General features: G+C 47.2%; 1 protein-coding gene across 1 annotated transcript in view; it reads right to left on the reverse strand.

The window, feature by feature from the left end:
* Positions 1-11,325: 11,325 nt before the first annotated feature.
* Positions 11,326-20,984, reverse strand: part of LOC144826925 (GTPase IMAP family member 4-like) — a 30,056-nt gene continuing 20,397 nt past the window's right edge. Inside the window, exon 2 of the mRNA XM_078685384.1 lies at positions 11,326-12,217. Within this exon, the coding sequence (XP_078541510.1) occupies positions 11,379-12,217 (839 nt within the window). The 3' untranslated portion in view covers positions 11,326-11,378. The remainder of the gene's footprint in view (positions 12,218-20,984) is intronic.

Raw genomic sequence — 20,984 nt, forward strand, 5'->3', positions numbered from 1 at the left:
GACTATGTGCGGTATTAATGATGACTTGAACCATAGAGTCGGGGAGAAACCATGTGGCTCTACCCTTTGTTAACCATCCTTGATCTGTCTGGACCCCTCCTTGTTCAGACCACTTCTTGATTTCTTCGGAAGTAGCATGTAACTGGATATCTATGACATCTTGTGTAGGGTCCTTAACTGTCATACATGTAATCAGATCTGGAGTATGTGTCTGTGTCGGATTAGCTTGAGTGTCTGGAGTCTGTGCTGTAAGCTTGGCTGTGCGATCTGCTAGATCGTTACCTTGAGAAATAATGTCAGTAACTTTCGTATGTGCTTTGCATTTCATGATAGCAATGGATGTCGGTAAATGTATGGCATCTAACAGAGCTTGAATAAGGAGACCATGCTGAATCTTGGTTCCATGAGAAGTCATGAAACCTCTCTCCTGCCAGAGCACTCCGAAGTCGTGTACAACTCCAAATGCGTAACGTGAATCTGTGTAAACATTAACTTTCAGGTTCTTGGCGTGTATACAGGCTTGTGTCAGAGCAACTAGCTCTGCTGCTTGAGCGGACAGAGTGTCAATACGGTGTGTTTCAATAACTTCGGTGTCAGTAGTCACTGCATACGCGGCGACTAGTTCTCCTGTACTAGTTCTCATACATGAACCATCCACATAAAGTGTCAGGTCAGGATCTGGTAACGGAATGTCTGTCAGGTCTTGTCTTGGCTTTGTGGTAATGTTGACTACTTCCACACAGTCATGTGGGTCAGGATTTGAATTAACTGGTGGTAACAGTGTAGCAGGATTCAGGATGTTGCAGCGTCTAATTTCTATGTGTGGCTGGAACAGTGTCAATTCATAACCTGTTAAACGTGCAATTGTCAAGTGCTGAGTTTGTGTTCGGTTTAGAAGAACTTCCACGGAATGTGGGACTTGTACTGTCAAGGTATGTCCTAAGACTATGGAATCACTTTGTCTAATAGCTAGTGCTGTGGCTGCAACTGACTTGAGGCACGCAGGTAACGCCTGGGCGACTGGATCTAGTGTGCTAGAAAAATAAGCACAGGGCTTGTATTGTCCTGCTTGATCTTGTGTGAGAACAGATAATGCTGTACCTTCACGTTCAGTAACGAAAAGTGTAAAAGGCTTACTGTAGTTCGGTGTAGCTAGAACTGGAGCTTGACATAAAGCTTTCTTTAACTCGTTGAAACTAAGTGTATGTTCAGATGTCCAAGGGAGGACAGTCGATACGGCTGCCTCCTGTGTCGTTAACTGTATCAGTGGCTTGGCTAGAAATGCATACTGGGGAATCCATTGTCTGCAATAAGAAGTAAGGCCGATAAAGGCACGTACCTCCTTCTGGGTTCTGGGCTGAGGAAGACTCGCTATCAACTGGATACGGTCTGGTGTCAACTGCCTACCCCTCTTGGACAGTAAGTGTCCTAAGTATACCACTTGCTGGACACAGAATTGAAGCTTCGAAGGTGACACCTTGTGCCCCATCTCGGCTAGGAAATACAGAACCGTCAGTGACGCACGCTCGCAGTCACGTTCAGAACGGGCTGTGATCAGTAGATCATCGACATACTGGAGCAGGGCAGTGTCAGTTGGCATGTGAATGTTGTCTAGTTGTTTCTTGAGTGCTTGACTGTAAATACTAGGGCTTTCTGTGAAACCTTGAGGAGCTCGTGTGAACATATAGCTCCTTCCATTTAAACAAAATCCGAAAAGAAACTGGCTGTCTGGATGAATTGGAACACTAAAAAATGCGTTCTTGAGGTCGATTACTGTGAAGAACGTAGCTTCGGAATCAATAGCTGTCAATAGGGAAGAGATGTCTGGGACAACTGGGTACTGAGGAATAATACATTTGTTAAGTTCTCGTAAATCAATCACTAATCGATATACTGGGGGTGCATTTGGATCAGTACGTTTCATGACTGGAATGATCGGAGAATTGCATACATTGGAGTCAGTTTCTACAACTACTCCTTGAGCGATGAGCTCGTCTATAATTTTGGATAAGGCTGCTACAGCCTCGGGTGGCAATCTATACTGCCTGATTCGTGGTAACACTACACCTGGTTTGAGAGTCACACGATAGGGTGTGATTTGCATGTAACCTACATCAGTTGGACCTTGCGCCCATAAATGCTGCGGAACATTAGACAGTCTGGAATCAAAATCTCGTAATACATAGTGACCCTTAAAGTCACGTAGGAACAGACGTATTCCCTCTGGGGAACAACAAATAACTGCACCTAATTCTTTCAGTGTTTTAATGCCTAATAGATTTTCTGGACATGACTTAGTAAGTAACAGGTCAGTAGTACGGGACAATGGACCTACTTCTAGAGTGACTGGCTTTGAAATCTCATTTACGATAGGCTTTCCGGAAAATCCAAGGGAAACATTTCTTGAGCCTGAGAGCGGAGCCCCTGGAACTTCGGCATGACTAATTGTGGTCCTACTTGCCCCTGTATCAATCAAAAACTTTCTGTCTTTCCCTAATACTTGACTGTGAACATAGGGACCTTCTTGATCTACAGGTATCTCGATGAGAGGCAAGCCTACCTCCCTCTCTAGGCTGTTTCATGAATATGGCTGGTACTCTGGATACTCAGACTGTGCATACTGGTACATCTGCGATGTAACGTGCTGTGTTGCAGCGATAGGCTGCGGTGCTGTAACTGTCTGTGGTGCATTCTGTGGCTGAGGAGTCTGTGAAACTTGCTCTTGTCTAGGCGGACGTGGTCTTTCTTTAGTCTTACCAGTAGCTATGTTGTGTTTCAGAACTGCACACTCATTTATAAAATGACCTGGCTGTTTACAATAATTGCAGTTCCCTTTAACGGGAGCTGCAGGATGACTGGCTTGGTTCGGACCCCTCTTCTGACTGTCTTGAGGAACAGATTGTGCAACTAGTACTTTCATTTTCGTGTCTTTCATACGTTTTCTCTCGTGTTCTTGCTCTTCCCTGATTCTATTCTGGTGATACTGGAGCATCTGGAGCATCTGGGACGGAGTATTAGCTTGCCAGGTGCTTTCGACTTTCAGAACTCGATTTTTAATTGGTGGACTTGAATTCTCGACTAATTTAGTAACGAAAAGGTGAGGGTATGACTCACTACTTGTCTTGAGACCACTGTTGATACTGAAACATTTTTCAAATCTAGAATAAAAATCACTAATATCTTCATCTTGTTTCTGTTTACAGGCTGAGATTGCATCCCAGTCTTCTTTTCTAGTTGTCAATAATCTGGGTAAAACTTGAATTAATAATTCTTTACATTTCTCTCCAAGACCAGTACCTGGTACACGTATCTTATCTTCTGCTTCTAGAACTGCCCAATCTATCTTTTTCTCTCCCACCTCCCATTCTTTTTCCTTTAGCTTTTCATACACCCCTGCGGGTAGCAGAACCTTTAAAATTTTAATGATATCTGGGTAAGTGTATTCTCCCATACGGAGCATGTCTTTTAATTCTCGATGGAACCCTGCTGGATCTTTGTCATGACAGGGAATTAATTTCTTCATTTCAAGGAGTTCCATCTTTGTGATTGGAGTGTATACAAACACTCGCTGCATTTCGCCACCCGTTCCTTTAACTGGGTGGACTTCTCGTAACGGATTCTGTCTGTCTATGTAGAATGATTTACTTTCTGGGGGTGAGACATGAACAAAATGCGGGTTCAAGAATGTTCTATATTTATGACGCTGTTCTAGAATGACACTAATTAAATCGGTACCTAGACCTCTCCATTTATACTGGAGTAACTCGTTCAGGATATCATGTAACGGACCTGGATCAGAGTGCTGACCCTCATACAGAGTAATGAGGTACTGAATCATATACATACCCACCAGTCGCTGCTCGGCTGGGGGCAATTTCAGAAACATTTGTGCCACTATTTCGTCTGGAAAAGTGGTAGAATCAGTAATCCATCGGACTGCTGATCGCACTAATTCCTGTTCATGCATAGTACTTAACTCACTGTAACCGATTCGTGATTTCAGAATGTGATCGGTAGCTTGAAATACTTGTTCTAGGGAACCTTGTTCTGGTGCTGGATGATGGAAAGTAGACTTGTGTTCTAGACGTAAATGGCGATCTGGAAATCTAGATTTTCCTACATACGCTATTCTGGCAGTATTCTCGTCGTCTTCCTCTTCAGGATCAGAGGTACTTTCTTTTTCGCTTACTTGTGCTGCTTTACGCTGTTCGTGTATCTTTATTATCTCTCTACGGATTTTCTTGTACATACTTTCCATGGCACTAATGGTATTGTGCTTTCCTTCGGCTATATTATCACTCCACTTTGTCAGAGTTTTCATTTCTTCTGGATCTTTAGACGGGTAATCTTGTTCTCTTATTAGACAGTTAATTAAGAACTTTAATATCATGCGCTGAATCTCGGCTTTCCTTTGAGACATGGCATTACTAATACTTTCTGGATCATCCCCTGTACGGATGAAACGATATATTCTGTCTAGATCTTCTTTCATATTCGGCAAGGTGACTAGATACTCGGTCACCCTCCTTATGCGTACGGAATATAAAACCATATTAAATTCGCCTGGAACTGGGTCATAGACACATTCGCCAAGGGTTTGCCTGATTTCTGCAACAGACTTATTACTTTTAGGAGTACGCTGTGATGCTTGAGCATGTAATTCGAGTGCTGATAAACGCTTGTATGGCGGCGGGGTTTGAGGAAGACCTCCCCCTGCGGCCCCTAAACTAGAATCATCAACTGATGCTTTTCGTCCTGGCAGGGTCGGTAATTGTAACGTGGGCTGGACTTGTATGGCGGGCTGACCCGGGGGGGCTGTTAAGGGCACCCCGGTATCTGGAGGAGCAGGAATTACCTGATTTACAGGGACTGGCGGAGCGTGAACAGGATTTGCATATTCGGGGACTATGTCGTCCAAATAGGACGAAATAAAAATATCAGCTGCGGTCGGTTTGTGACGTAGCTTGGTCGGAACTAATGGTGGCGGGAAATTACTGGATGCCTCTGGGGTCGCTTTTGGCAAGCCCTCAGCAAGAAGAGGATACATACCCTTAATGAGGGCTTGCCTCTGTCTGTCTGACTGTTCGGCTTTAACTCGTTCACCTATCTCGATTAATTCTCTTTCTTGGGCTCGTTCTTGGGATTCTCTACTTAGTTCTGTCTTTCTGATTTTTTTTTCGGTTCTTTTATGAGCCTCTTTCCGCCATAACTCGATGGCATCTTTCTGTGACTGTCTGGCTTTCTTTTTCCATAATGCTTCTTCTACTCGCATGATGCATTCGGCATCCCATGTACCCGATACGGGCCATCTATACTTTTCTCCTAACTGTTTGGTATAATCTACCCATAAATCTAGATACAATATGGCGCTTATGCCATGTTTCTGATACATAAAGTGACCTGGACTGTCCCTAGGCGGAACAGGAACTGCTTCTTCTAACAAACCCTTTCTAGTTTTTAACTGACGTAGTCTCGAAAAGAGAGACATTGTAAACTTGAATCGGAACACAATACAATAGACGAGGAACAATAACAATTGGGAAAACAATTCAGGCATACCACGATATTGGAAATACATTGAACAACATCATAACATTACAGTTCGGACAGAATAATACCTGGAATACTAAGAACAGAAACACAAGAATTTCTCGAGAACGGAACGGAACAGACTAGAGTTACTGGATGCACTGCCGAAACAGTACGGAACATACCGGTCCCATAAAGGGACGCATCAAGACCCGTATCCACCTAGGTGAACACTTCGTTAGTGGGCCTGGGTACCACCAACCCACGGACCAGAGTCAATTTAGATTGACCCTGTCTAGATACTACCCCAGCAATGGTACTCACCGGGCAGCAAGAACGGAAAGGCCTTGGACTGGACTGGACTGCTACGACGACGGACGACGAACTTCGGACTTCAGTTACGGGTGGGCCTCCGGATACCTCGGACCTTGGACTCTTGGCTTGGGCTCTGGTCGGGACTCGCCGCGTTCCTCCACCGTCTCGTCTGGATGCTGGACCGCCTCCTCCGTCTCCTCCGTGGGCCTGAGGGATACTTGAGCAGAAATATCTGCCACTGCGCAGAAGAGTTCCGTCACGACTGCAGAGGGTCAGGGGGTCGGCGTGGCTTCACCGACGCGTGGGGAAAGGGCAAGTCCCTATTCGGGCGCCATTATGTGGTAAATAAATAAATAATACCCTATTTTTGACTAGACATATATCATAACAGATAGCTCAATAAATAAGAGTCAAGATTCGAGGTAGTAGGAGTTTGCAGGTTTAATACAGCATAAGGACAGGAACAGGACAACCTGCACGGGAATAGGATGACAGGGCCCAGCAGCTGCTGGGGCTGGATCTGGGATGAGCGCGCTAACTTTTAATAACAATACATGAGCTTATATACAAAAACGCAAACACATAGCATTACATTGCAGTAGGCGTAGCAGTGGGTGGAACAGAAGGCGTGACGCGTAGCAGTCGCGAAAGATAAGAGTAAAAGTAGGTGTAACTGGGCGTATACATAGACATGTGGTGCAGACGTAACAGAATATGTCATGAAATGGGCGGAAACATAGGAGGGGGCTACCTAAGGAGCCGGGACCTCTAACCTGATGGTGCGCGCAAACTGGCAATGACGTGTTACGAGGAGAAGCTGGGGGCTATGAACTCTGTGCTAGGAGCAGAGACTAAAGTCTGGAGGGTCGGAGCGACATGTACCTAAACCCTATCTAGTATCTGAAGTTTAGGGAACATGTTGATATAAACTAGAAGTCAGAAGGGGAAAGGCTAACTTGATTCTAAGACTGGACCATGCATTATTCTACATGTAGTGCGTGATGAAGAATATTAAATGACCATTAAATACAGTATTTCTCTAACGTGGAGACGAGAAGGCTAGACAATGACGGAAACTATTGATGCAGTTCAGTAGCTTAGGAATGCAGAGAAGGAGGACTGAACTGATAACTGGAACTATAACATACTTTTGGCAGACTCAGAGGCAGAGCCAAGCTGCACCGGGCACTGCGAGGCAGGAAGTAAGTGAAAGGTCGAGGATACAGGTGGGGGCTGTGTCACTCCTCAGCGAGGCTTCAGGGGACAGGAGCTGAATCTGATGTCCAGGCCCTTCTGAGGCCTGGAAACGGGGACTTTATAATGAAATAACGTGCACACTGAGAAACGTGGCAACATTACTTTACATAGGCCTGATATTCGTAGTATTCACGAGGACTGGAAACTAACATACCAGAGGTGGACACAACTATAATTGCGTCATTAATCGGACATGGGGAATAACATATGCATATTGGTCATGCACACATAACATATGATGGATGACACGTAGGGACACAGAACATGACAAAATTTACTTTTCCACAGAACCAAAAGAAATAGAGCTTGCCAGAGTGCTAAACATTCTAGCAATTTTTTTTGAAAGGGAAGGTAGTTCTGAAAAGAACTTTTTTTTAAATATTTTTGTTGTTTTATATTTTTTTTTTATTTTTTGAACATTTTTTGTTTTTTTTGTATTTTTTGAACGATTTTATATTTTTTTTGGTTTTTTTTGGGGGGGGGAACAACAAAAAACAGGCGTTGAAAAGGGCTCAACAGGAGCAAAAAAAAATTACTGGGGGCGGTTAGGGCAATCATGGTGTTCATACGCCAGGTTGAGTGCATTGATGCTCATGTTGCCACAAGCTAATAATGCACGACAGTGCATACATAAGTGAATCATGTGCCCAAAATTTTCTTGAATATTTGGCACAGTTTCCCGTGCCTCTTCTGGTGTTAGAGAAATCGGTATTGTTGGTCTGGCCACAGGAGTTGGTCTTGGATTGTCCTGCATATCCCTTATTTCCGCCCGGCTGTAATTTAGTGGATGCTTCCTTGTCATGTGCCTGTGCATTGTGTGATTTCCATAGCTTTATTTTTTGTCCGTCCCTCTGGACAATTGTTCTTTGCATATGAGGCAGGTGACATACCTCGCATTGACTTTTTTTGGGCCAGGAGGGATCGAATAAAACTGCCAGATGAAACTGGCTTTCTTTCTGGAAACCCGGGGCAACTCTTCTAAGAACTGTGGTTCTTCTCCCTCCTCATCCATTTCTTCATCTTCCTCCTCAGTGTTGGTAATGACCTGGGGAGGTGGTCCTCTCTTCCCATGAGGAGGTGGAGGTGGTGGTGGGGGTGCACCAGCTGAAGCAACCAATGAAGCCATTTTCCAACAAGCAAAATAGGTCTTCCTCTCACAATGATGAAAGTCAGAGTGAGGAAAGAAGGAGGGGTTTTCATCATTTGGGAAAAACAATACTTCTCAACCAATGAAAAGTGTTATTTTTAGGTCACCTGACCTAGCCTTCCATCATTATGAAACCAAAAGTGAAATGAACCAATGAAAAGTTTTATTAACAAGTCACATGACCTCTCACGCTCATGTTACGCGCTGCGGAACGCGCCCCGGTTAGCTTCCGGGTCGCTAAGCTTCGCGCCCCAGTCCGCGCCCCGGGACACTTCCGGGTGCGCTAACGCGGTACGTCACAAGACGCATTACGTGGCAACGCGATATGTCGCGTTTTCGCGACGCGCCGCTGATCGCTTCCGGGGAGCTGCGTTTCGCGCCTCGGTCCGCGCCCCGGGGCAATTCCCGGTGCGCTAACGCAGTACGTCATAAGACGCATTACGCGGCAACGAGATACCGTCACTATGTTGATTTTTTACCGGTTCGCGGACCGGGTCGCGACATCAAATTGAGCTAACGGGAAGCTTCCCGGTACGCGGACCGGGAGCGAAACAAAAAAAATATTTAAAAAAAATTATTAATAAACATATAAAATATATTTTTGGATTTAAATAAGAATACATTTTACAGCTATAGATATTTGCTATTAAAAAACCATTGAAATTCACTGAAAAAACCATAGGTTATAAACCATATTAAGGGGTCGATTAGGATCGCGGACGGACTTGAGTCCGTCCGCGACCCCTGAGGAGGAGGGAACGTCCGCATGGGCTGCGGCGTTCCCTCCGATCAAATTAGGATGTGACCGCCAGGGTGGCGGTCACATCCTCCATCTCTAACATTGCGGCGGGTGCAGCTTCAAGCTGCATCCGCCGCAATGTAAAAAATGCATGCACAGCATTTGCGTGCACAAAGCGGCAGGCACCGCGCGGTGCCTGCTGCATTGTGCACGCAAATGCAGGGGGGTACCATAGGTACCCCCCATGTGCACCCCCCACCCCACCTTCACCCAGGGGGCCCGCAACGGGCCCCCGAAGTGAAGGTCCGTATGCTTTTCCACGGCGGTAAAGTCGCCGCGGAAAAGCATATATTTTCAGACATCCTAATATGCCTGGCGGTGTCTGATAGACACCGCCAGACATGTTAGTGCTTTTCCGCCGCGGTCGCCTTCCGACCGCGGCGGAAAAGCGGCGGACAGATTATCAGACCCACCAGCCATCCTAATTTGGCGGTGGGTCTTTGGAGTCTCCGCCGCGGTTTTTCCGCATCCTCCAGGCCGGCGGACACTTCCGCCGGCCCGGAGGATGCGGAAAAACCGCCATCCTAATCGGCCCCATAGTTAGGAATTAGCATTTACAAAACCTTGAAAATTCACTGAAAAAACCATAGGTTATACACCATATATAGTTAGGAATTAGCATTTTTAAAACCTTATTTTACTCACACAAAACCATTGAAATTCCATATATAGTTAGTTGCACTAACTATATATCGCGCACCCGCAATCCACTGCTGATGATGTCACATATTACATCATTCATGACATGGTCAGTGACATCACTGATGACATCACTGATGACATCTCAAATGACATCACTGATGACATCACTGATAACAACATCCAGTGATTTTATGTTTCTGTAAAGTTTAAATATGTCTTACATATTGAAGAATGAGTGGATGTATAAGTGTCTGGACGAAGGATTTAGTAGGTGCATGACTGACTGTATGAGTGAGTGATTAAATGTATCTCACTGAGTGCATGGGTTAGTGACTAAACTGTCTTAATTTGTGCATCATTATGTCTGTTGTTCTGTAAACTGCTGCATGTGTTGATCAGTAGCTATATGAGTAACTATATGGGTTATTGATTGATTGTCCAAGTATTTGTATGGGAGACTGAGTGTGTGTGTGGCTGGCTGGGAGGTGTGTGACTCTGTGCAGATCAATGTGTACTTATATCAATGATTGTATAACAAGGTAAGTATGTGTTAGTATATGTTTGAAAATGTAAGGTGCTCTATGTTTAACTGTATAGACAAGAAAATGGAAGTGTGATTGATTCTTTACAGGACTGACTAGGTGTGTGAGTAACTCCATGGATGAGTGGCAGAGTGTGAGTGTCTGTATAGGTGTATGAGTGCATATGATAGTGTTGTAAAGATGAGTGATTGTATGTATGAATGATTGTATGGGTGAATGAGTGAATGTGTGTGTAGACGTAGGAATCAGTGAGTACATATGTAGTAACTAGTATTGGTGTGTCAATGGTTTCAAAAATTATACTCTGTATTTAACACTGGGTGAAACAGAGGTTATATTAAAATGTGAGGAGATGCATTGTATTGTCACATGAATGATATCATCAGTGATGTGGTCATTGATGTCAAATGAGATGTCATCAGTGATGTCATCAGTGATGTCATTTGAGATGTCATCAGTGATGTCATCAGTGATGTCACTGACCATGTCATGAATGATGTAATATGTGACATCATCAGCAGTGGATTGCGGGTGCGCGATATATAGTTAGTGCAACTAACTATATATGGAATTTCAATGGTTTTGTGTGAGTAAAATAAGGTTTTAAAAATGCTAATTCCTAACTATATATGGTGTATAACCTATGGTTTTTTCAGTGAATTTTCAAGGTTTTGTAAATGCTAATTCCTAACTATATATGGTTTATAACCTATGGTTTTTTCAGTGAATCTATATATATATATATATTTATATTTATATTTGAAATTGTTTAAGTATGGGGGTGTGCATTAAAGTATGTGTATTTTTTTACATTTACATATTATTTGTAAACTCACTCCATTTAGGTCTTGTTTGATTTTTACTTAGTTCCAATTATTTTTACTGAATATATTTGATCTGATAATGATGTTACATGATTACCAATAGTATACCGTATGAGACATATGCCTATTAAAAGTGGGCGGGGCGTCTTTTCAACTTGAGAATCTGGGCCCAGATTGCTTTGCGGTCTAACAGAAGACTCTGGCATCCTAAGGGCAGAGAGAGTTATATATCTTGAAGAAATTAAAACAGGAAAAGGTGTCAATCAATAACCCAAAAGCTGCAGTTTAATATAGGCCAAGTGCTCTCTTTTATGTGATTACGCTTATAAAAACATCAGTCTGAGTTTTGCCCCTACGTCCCGCAGTGTTTGCATTGCATAGGCGCCTGCTCTCTTGCAGGCGTCAATGATTTTTGTAATCACATCGCGCTCAGCTTCCTCGCGGATGGCTTGTGCCGTCATCCTTCGCCCTTCTCTCTTCAGCTGCTCCCTGATCTCCCGCTCCCGCCTCTGGACCGCCTCTCGTGCCTGCTGGAACATCTCGGTGGTGTACCAGGAGCTGCCGTTATCCTGCAGCATCCTCTGGACCACTGTGAGCAGCTCGCGCACCTGCTCCCTCCGCTCCTCCTCGCCTGCTCGATTATTAAAAGCCACATAGCGGTAATCACAACTTTTCACCACACTTTTCAAATTCTCATCCGCCTCGTCGATGTAATCTTGGATAGATTTTCCTTCTAGGTCATCTTTTCTTGTAAACACAATAATGACGTACTGTGCGGCTTCTTCTCCGAACAGCTCCTGTATTTGACTGACAGCCCCCCTCTCCTCCGGGGTGAAACGGCCGATCGGCAGCACCAGGAGGATGGCGTGGGGGCCGGGGGCGGACAGCACCACGCACCGGGAGATGGTTTCCAGAGTGTGTTCATTCGAGAAGCTTGTGTCATATAATCCCGGAGTGTCGATGACTGAGACAAGCTTCCCTTTCCCGTGAAAACCCATCTGCCTCATACACTCCTCTGTCACTGATGTCGCTTTAGCTTCAGATTTAAAAACTTTCTTCCCGAGGATGGTGTTCCCCACAGCGCTCTTTCCATTCCCCGTCTTTCCGACCACAATGATCCTCAGTTCCTCCGTCACATGAAAAGCATCATCTTCAGCAGGGCCTGTGAAGAGAAGAGAGCGCTGGTTACAGGGTTGAAAAAAACATTGTAGGCAACAAAGCAGTAGCGGCTCCTCCGCTATGGCGGAGGAGCGTAGCCCCACTACTTTCAAGCAGTATGAGAAGCAAAGACATAAAATGATAATAACTTTTATATGCTTTGTGTTGCTTTGTAGATTGGCAGGTGGGCGTGTCTGCTCTGTGAGCAGGGCAGTGGAGGAGTGATTTAACCACTTCTCAGTGCACAGTGACTATTTGGTCGGCCCCAGTCATGCGCACATTCCCCTTCTCCATGGAGTCTGCATTACAACCTGCATGGAAAACATGCCCATCACTCAAGCACCTGGCTGAGTGCCGTGTCACGGCGCTCAGTCCAATTACAACGCTGCCTTGCCGCATTGTGATTAGCTTAGGGGAGGGAGCCCGGCAGCCAGCTTCTGGTTCCTGTGTTGGGAGGAGACGGGACCCGGCGGCGACAAGGTAAATGAGTTTTTTTCTCCATTCCCCCTGCAATTGTGACCTCCCTCTCGAACCTCCCACACCTTCTGCGACTGTTCCCCCAACTACAAGCCATGCTGGCCGTGACTGGACAAACATAAATCAATGCCGGTTATTAAACATTTCAAACCCTTGCACAGCGTATCTGTATAAGTTCAAATCTCTTTAAATTTGCAAAAACTGTCTATATAGGTTCAAAACTCTTTTAATTTGCGGAAAAGACGCCGCACAGTACGTCAATATTGTGTTTACGAGAAAAGGTGATCTAGAAGGAAAATCTATCCAAGATTACATCGACAAGGCCGATGAAAATTTGAAAAGTGTGGTTAAAAGTTGTGATAATCGCTTTGTGGCTTTGAATAACCGAGCAGGCGAGGAGGAGTGGAGGGAGCAGTTGCAAGAGCAAGGCTTGTTCAATCCAGACAGTGACAGTTTTTGGGGGGCACTTTATATTTTGGAGCAATAGCCTATTATTTTTTTCCAGACCAACCTTGACAGCCAAAAGCTTTCAGTTTATACCAGTGCGTAGGAGTATTTATAAGAGGGTAGATTAAATTCTACATTTAAATCAGACCGTTTGATGCAAAGGAAATCAAAATGCAGAAGTGGGCTTCTGGAATACAATGGAGAAGGTCTGAACGGGTCTGAGAGCAAGCAGAGTGAGTCTGAGAGCAAGCATTGTGGGTCTGACAGCCATCAGGGTGTTTCTGAGAGCAAGCAGAATGGGTCTGAGATCAAGAACGGTGGGTCTGAGAGCAAGCAGGGTTTGTTTGAGAGAATGCAGGATGGGTCTGAGAGACAGTAGAGTTGGTCTTAGAGCAAGCAGAATGAGCCTGAGACCAAGCAGAGTGGACCTGAGAACAAGCACTGTGGGTCTGAGAGCAAGCAGAGTGGGTCGGAGAGCAAGCAGGGTGTGTCTGAGAGCAAGCAGAGTGGGTCTGAGAGCATTCAGGGTGGGCCTGAGAGCAAGCAGAGTGGGTCTGAGAGCAAGCAGGGTGGATCTGAGAACAGGCAGAGTGGGTCTGAGAGAATTCAGGGTGGGTCTGACAGCAAGCAGGGTGGGTCTGAGAGCAAGCATTGTGGGTCTGACAGCCATCAGGGTGTTTCTGAGAGCAAGCAGAATGGGTCTGAGATCAAGAACGGTGGGTCTGAGAGCAAGCAGGGTTTGTTTGAGAGAATGCAGGATGGGTCTGAGAGACAGTAGAGTTGGTCTTAGAGCAAGCAGAATGAGCCTGAGACCAAGCAGAGTGGACCTGAGAACAAGCACTGTGGGTCTGAGAGCAAGCAGAGTGGGTCGGAGAGCAAGCAGGGTGTGTCTGAGAGCAAGCAGAGTGGGTCTGAGAGCATTCAGGGTGGGCCTGAGAGCAAGCAGAGTGGGTCTGAGAGCAAGCAGGGTGGATCTGAGAACAGGCAGAGTGGGTCTGAGAGAATTCAGGGTGGGTCTGACAGCAAGCAGGGTGGGTCTGAGAGCAAGCGGGTATAGGAAGGTAGAATCTGACTGCCTGGTTAACCCCACATTTTTCTTGGTGTTTTGCTGGTTTACGACTTAGTCTGACTGGGATCCTGCTATTCAGGACCCCAGTCTATCTGCTTTCTCCCTAAATTGGTCCTGCCTGTACTTTAGGTACACTCCAGATTGGATTCTGGGGTACCCTTATCATTCCCTAGTTTATGGTACACCATGAACCCATGCATAGGTACCCCAGAGCCCTCCCAGTGGCTGCCGAATCTATTGTGCCACCTCTGAGAGACCATTCAAACTGACACTACATGTCTTCTACTGCAGCCTGTGTAAGGTGGTGCATGCACCCCTTACTTAGATATAGGTTACCTATATCTCTTCTAAATCACTACACATATACACCTATCAGTCACCCCTATGGCAGGCCTTAATGATCCTGAAGGCAGGGTGCTGGGTTTTGTGTGATAGGGTGCCCCTGCATGAGTAGGGCCCCTATGCAGCCTTCGGAATCTATTCTCCGGGGTTGTCTGGGATGCAGCTAACCATATATATTTAAAGTGCATTATAACCTCGCGCTAAACACGAACTATAAAACGGCGCTTAGACACATGTTGTGTTTGGTGTCAAACAACTTGGAATCTTAACTGGTGTGGGAGGTATGATTCCCCCATTCTAGAACCACTACTGTGGTCTACCCAGTACCCGCTTTCTCTACCTGGGCAGCACAAAATGGATGCTGCCAGCCACAGACACGAGTCTGCCCTCCTGCTGCTGAGCGAAACTCGAGCAGAGAAATGCAGGACAATATGTTTCCTGTCACAGGGACGTGTGACCATCTCCCCGACAGGCTTTAGTGTATTTTGGCTGGGTGGGTGCACTCTGAGAGGGCCATAAAGTCTGCACTGGGGGCACATTTGCTGTCCCTGTCCATAGTCCAGCTGACACCAGTTGCAGGAGCCATTTGCTCCTGCTCTGGTGCAAAACAGTGCAAAGTACATGGGTGTAGCCACCCCTCTGTCCTGACCCTCCCAAAGGTGGGTCCCCAGAGTTTGTCTAACCCCTTCCTTGGGTATAAAGTAGGAACCCTGACTACAGGACTTTGGATTTTACCTGGACTAAAGTCTGCAAGCAGAAACCAAGGACTTTGATCATCTACACTTCGCTGGACTTCAAAAGAATCTCCCTTGAAGTAAAGGAGAGTTACTCTCCTGAAGCAGCTGGGACCTAAACGCATCTGACCTATTTGCATCTCTCGAGCTCCTGAGGACTCTGGAGATTTCTGCAACACAATACGTGGGTTTCTGAGTGTCCCTGAGGTTGATCTGCTCTCTCAGGAATCCTAAGACCAGTATCCATCGTGGGGACCGTGCAACCTGAATCCCTGTGTACCGTGTACTTTTGCAGCAGCGTATGCTTTTTGGCGATCCCTGAGGCTGTGGTTTAGACTACTTGTAGTCCGTACCCCGAGCAGCATTTCCATCCAAGATCTCCAACCTCTACTCCACAAGTGTCCTGTGGGCTGATGGTTTGTGATTCCGCTGGAGCTCCCTGGTCCGTTGGCCTGTGGGTCCTGGCGAGGCTCACTTTGAATTTCCTTGGGCTTCCCTGGTTGTTCTAAATTTACCCTGATTTTTCATAGCTTGGAGAGTCTCCTGCACCTTGCTGGGCCATCCCGTAGCCTGTTTCTTCTGACGTGGTGGGTTGACTTTGCCAAGGCTTGTTCATGTTCAATCCAGACACTGACCCCTCAGAACTCGACATCCTTTGTGGGACAGCTCACCTCCAGACTTTGGTCATAGTCAACATCTCCTGGTCCCTGTGGCTGCAGAGTCAAGCATTACACCTTCACACCTGAAGCACCCAACATCAGTAAAGTGCACCAGTAGTGCCAGGGCTTGTGAATGCCAATACTGCTAGTGGGCCTGCAGCGCTGGTTGCGCCACCCACAGAAGCAGCCTTAAAATGTGTCTAGGGTCTGCCATTGCAGAACCTGCGTGCAGTCTGGTACTGTCATGCTGGCTGGGCAAGTGCACACACTTGCCAGCCCCTAAACCTTCCCTTAACTTCATATTAGTCACCCCTATGGTAGGCCCAAGGGCAGGGTGCATTGTAAGTGTAAGGTAGGACATGCTCTGATGAGTGTGGCATGTCCTAATAGTGAAATACTGCCAAATTCGTTTTTCACTATTGTAAGGCTACCTGTTCCCTTTAGGCCAGATGGGCTGCTGGAATTATTACACCCTATAATCCCAGCAGGCTCAGGGAACATGGTAGAAAATAAAGTTTAGTATGTCTGAGCTCAGAATAATAAAATACTTCTTTTAGTAAAGTTTATTTTAATATCCTGTGTTTGCAAATGCTACTTTTAGAAAGTTAGCATTTGCTTGCCTAACCATTTCAGCCCGCCTCTGCTAGGATGTGTATCTGGCTGTCTGGGATGTGTGAGTGACAGGGCTGGGGGATGACAGGTGGTGAATGCAAGGATTACACCTTAGTGGGAGGTAGGAGTGCCCCTGGACTCTTAATCAGGCTGTGCTCTGCCACCACAATGCTGGCTCCGCCCCCCTGGGGAGCGACTGATGACTCAGCCTGCACCTGGCCCAGGAAGGGCGAAGCACTGTCATCAAGGTACTCCTGGCTGCCGCTGTCCACACAATGCTGGCTCCACCTCCCTGTGGAGCGTCTGATGTGCCTGCCCCTCACACTGAAAGCAGAAGCCAGAAGTACACCCAAAAAGTACTCAGAGACTGAAAGCAGTTATGCAAAGGCCCCCCTGGCCTGAGAAGACAAAAGAAATGCTGTATAAAAGTAGGAGCCCTGCTCCTTGTAAATCAGAATCCTGTTTCCCACAACGAACCTCTGCCCAACTAGAAGGAGAAGAAGAAGCTGGAAGGACTGGCCTGCTGTCTGCCTTGCTGAGGAAGGAGAGGAAAAGACTTTGCTGACTTGTGCTAGAAACTTTCTCCAAGGGCTTGACTGAGCTTGCCCCCTGAACTGAACCCCAGGACCAGTGGGTCCATTGTGTCTTCGCTCGTTGCCATCTGCCAGCCGTGTGTGCCTCCCGCCGGAGTAAGACTGCGCCCCTCATTGCCTCCTCCTAGGGCTGTGGCACTCGGGAGCTCGCCTGCCCTTTACTCGTGAGAGCCTCGCTCCTTGGAGTCGCTCTCTGCCCCCGGGTCAGCCTGCCTGCTTCTCTGCCCCTGCCTGCCACTGGAGCGCGCTGAAGTGCTCTCGGCCCTCCCGCCGGTATTTCCTCCAGGCCGGTGACCTAAGCCGGGACTGCAGCCCACACGAAGGACCGTGCCCTGCTGCCCCCTCTCGCCGACCCGAGGAGTTTGCAGGCCGCGCCGCCCCCCTGTTGGGAGACCCCAGTACCATCTGTACCGGGGTCGTGGGCCACGCCCGCCTGTGTGCACCCACCTGCTGCAGACGGAGACCCCCAAGGAAGGAATTCAAACTGGGCTCGGGGCCCACAACGTTTTATTTCCCCGTCAGCCTGTAACTGTGCCTTGGCCCAACAGGCTCCTCTCATCGCCTCCCTGCTCCTCACTGCAGCCAGGAGCCCCCACCTCTGGAAAAGGCCCAGGGTTCCTCCAGGCTCCTCTCATTGCCTGCTTGCTGCTCCACAGCTCAGCCCCCACCTCTGGAAAAGGCCCAGGGTTTGTCAGGCCCCTCTCTGGTCTCCATTCAAAGCGCACAGCGAGATGCGTGAGCATTGGTAGGGCCCGGGGTTTTCTTCCGTGAGGAGCACAGAGGAGCGCTGCGAAGCCCACAGAGGCGCTTGGGAGCGCCATACCTTCCAGGAACGGGGCAAGAGGCCCCAATTATTGCATAACTGGAACTGAGAGAACTGTTTACAAGTGAGTTGAACAAGACAGAAGATACATTGGAACTGTAACTGAGAAACGCTTGCCTATTTACAAACTTGTGGCCTAATTTAAAAACGTTATTATTGGTCTTGTGATAAGTCTTACCTGCATATATTTTTTTACATAAAGGAACGTATTTTTATATATTCACAGCCTGGTGTCCATTTGTGGGGGGATTGGTACATTTTACTGTGTGTGTTATTACAAATGCTTAACTGAATAACGCCTGAAGAATAGCCTTGGCTGCTCACGCCACGCACCTAGAAGGTGAGCAAGGTTAATTCTAAGGGGTCATCCTTCGCCCTGACTTAGAGGAGAGGGTCCCTGCTTGTCACAAGTGAATACTTGCGCCAACCAGAGACCGCCAATTCTAACAGTGGGTATTCGTCTATCGTGCCCCTGGTCAATCTGAAGTGACCCAGACTCTGTCCCCTCTACTTTCAGGTACTTCTCACCTCGAATGCAGGCTTTTATCCCACCGAAAACTTTTCATCTTACCGGCAGTAGTACTTCTTCGTAGCACACCATTTAAAACGATGAGGGTGTCCGACACTACTTGAACCCTATGCACCTGGCTCCTCTGGGATAGGTAACACAGGTACCTCAGTACTCCCAAGGGTGCTGACCTCAGAACCATCTATGTTCCAAAGGGTTTGCTTGAAGTCCTCTCGGAAGTGTCTTTAAACAGTAATTTTCCAACCGCGACTTTCCCATAGCGTTGTACGGAACACACGTCTGTGTTTTGCCACACTGCACCCATCCTCCATGGGCTCCCCATGAAACTCCTCTGGGTGGTTCTTTGGGGTCCCAGCAATTCTACATGCTCTAGGCACTGTGACTATGGAAGTCGTGGTTGTTATACCACTTTCTTAGTATATGGTTCGATCTCGCCCTGAAACCCGCTGTGTATTGTTCTATTTACTGATGTTCTGTTGATTAAATGTTGCATGCTTTATGTTCTAATCTCGTCTAGAGATTAGTAGAGTGTGTTTAGTAATAAATACATATTTTTTATAATAACACTTGTGTGGTTCTACATTCCTTTGGTCATTCAGGAGGTTCTGTTCTTGTAAAACAAGCTGCTTTACATTTAGGCCTGGGAGGAAAACTCTGCTATGCTTGTGTGTAGCGAGCCCAACTACGCGCTACGCGAATTGCATGTAACGCAGTGCAGAAACGCGTAGCGTAGAATAGTTGGCATTTTTTGCTCGTTCGCAGTCCTCAACCTCAAGTTGGCAACCGCGAGCGAGCAAAATCAGCATCCCGGCGAGACTTTATCCTTCTTCGCGATGGGCAACATCAAGTTGCCAATCGCGAGCGTGGAAAATAAACCTCCCGATGGGATTCTCAACGCGGGGAGGTTAGGTTTCTCATTGCGAGTGGTCACGTATGCTTGCGACTGCTTACAATGAGAAACTACCAGTCCACGTTGAGAAAGCTGCTGCTCGAGTACAAATCTACTTGAGCGGCAGAAAGCGACCACTTGCACTGTGCATGATGCCGTTCGCAACAATTGCACAGTGCGGACAAGCATCCGGCACTGTGCAATCACACTATGCAGTTTGTGTAGCTACGCATAGCGCGACATAGTTAAACATGCTCTTCGCGTAGAGTAGCACGACTACACGATGTATGCCCAGTGTTATTTACATTCCTTTGAGACTATGCCTGAAGGCTGCTCTCCACAGCTACCACTAGGATAGCTTTCTATAAAGTTTGTCTTTAATCTAATCATCAATAAGGGTCGTTTGGACTAGTGCAGGGTGCCCACTTTAATTAGTGAGCAAAGGCTTGGGTCCTGTCGCTACCGGGCCTGGGCAACTCAAATATTGTGCAACAAAACATTGACCAGACAGTTTGTTCCCAATTACTCATATATGAGCTTAGACAACAATTCTAAGTTCATGTGATTTATTTCACATCATTTGTGACTTATTTCTAGCATGTGTGAATTAAAACATGCATTAATGTCATGAGGTAGAAAACATATTATTTAGCATGCCATACTGTTAGAAAGGCGGTCCCCGGGGCGGCAGAAGATGTCTGACTGACCACCCCTAGACCCACCTCTCCTTCGGGAGATGGCCGAGCGTTTGTCGAGAGGCCTCCTGGGAGAGGCTCCTCTCCTAGAATCGTAACAGCAGAGCAATCACACCACTACAAAGGTACACCACACCAAAGGATAACTTCTTAGGGTCTTTATCAACAATAAAGGTTGGTTCTCTCGACAATATGTACAAGCGGATTGAGGGATCCTTAAAGTCTCGGTACTGGGGGGAAAGGGGTAGCGGGACAGTCTTAGTACCAGCCTGGTACGGGGATACCCTACGCACAGCTCTCAATCCTCGAGCCGGGGGGTTCCGCAAGGACGAGCCGCGGCAGCGCCAGCAGGACTCCGAAGATGGTTTCAGCGAGGTTGGGCCACGGCAGCGCCAGCAGGACTCCAAAGATGGTTTCAGCGAGGTTGGGCCGCGGCAGCGCCAGCAGGACTCCCAAGATAGTTTCAGCGAGGTTGGGCTCAGGCAGCGCCAGCAGGACTCCAAAGATAGTTTCAGCGAGGTTGGGCCGCGGCAGCGCCAGCAGGACTCCAAAGATGGTTTCAGCGAGGTTGGGCCGCGGCAGCGCCAGCAGGACTCCAAAGATGGTTTCAGCGATCAGGGCAGTGAGTTCTTCTCGGGGTCAGCCGCGACAGTGTCAGCAGGGCTCTCGACTCCAGGATACAACTACTGACTCATTCCAGAGCTGCCCCAGATATAGGTCTGGAGTCCTTTGATGTCTGGACCCTCGCGCTTGGGGGTCAGAGGGGCCGGGATGAGGGTGTCCAGACACCCAGCAGGGGGGTGGAGCCAGCGTCCAGGGAGTCCGGAGGGCGATCGAAACCACGTGGTCGTGACGTGGAAGGCCCAAGATGGAGTCGGGCCTGAGATGGCAGGCCCGGTTAG

The sequence above is a fragment of the Lissotriton helveticus genome, chromosome 4_1 (assembly GCF_964261635.1).
Source record: "Lissotriton helveticus chromosome 4_1, aLisHel1.1, whole genome shotgun sequence".
In the NCBI taxonomy this organism is placed as follows: Eukaryota; Metazoa; Chordata; class Amphibia; order Caudata; family Salamandridae; genus Lissotriton; species Lissotriton helveticus.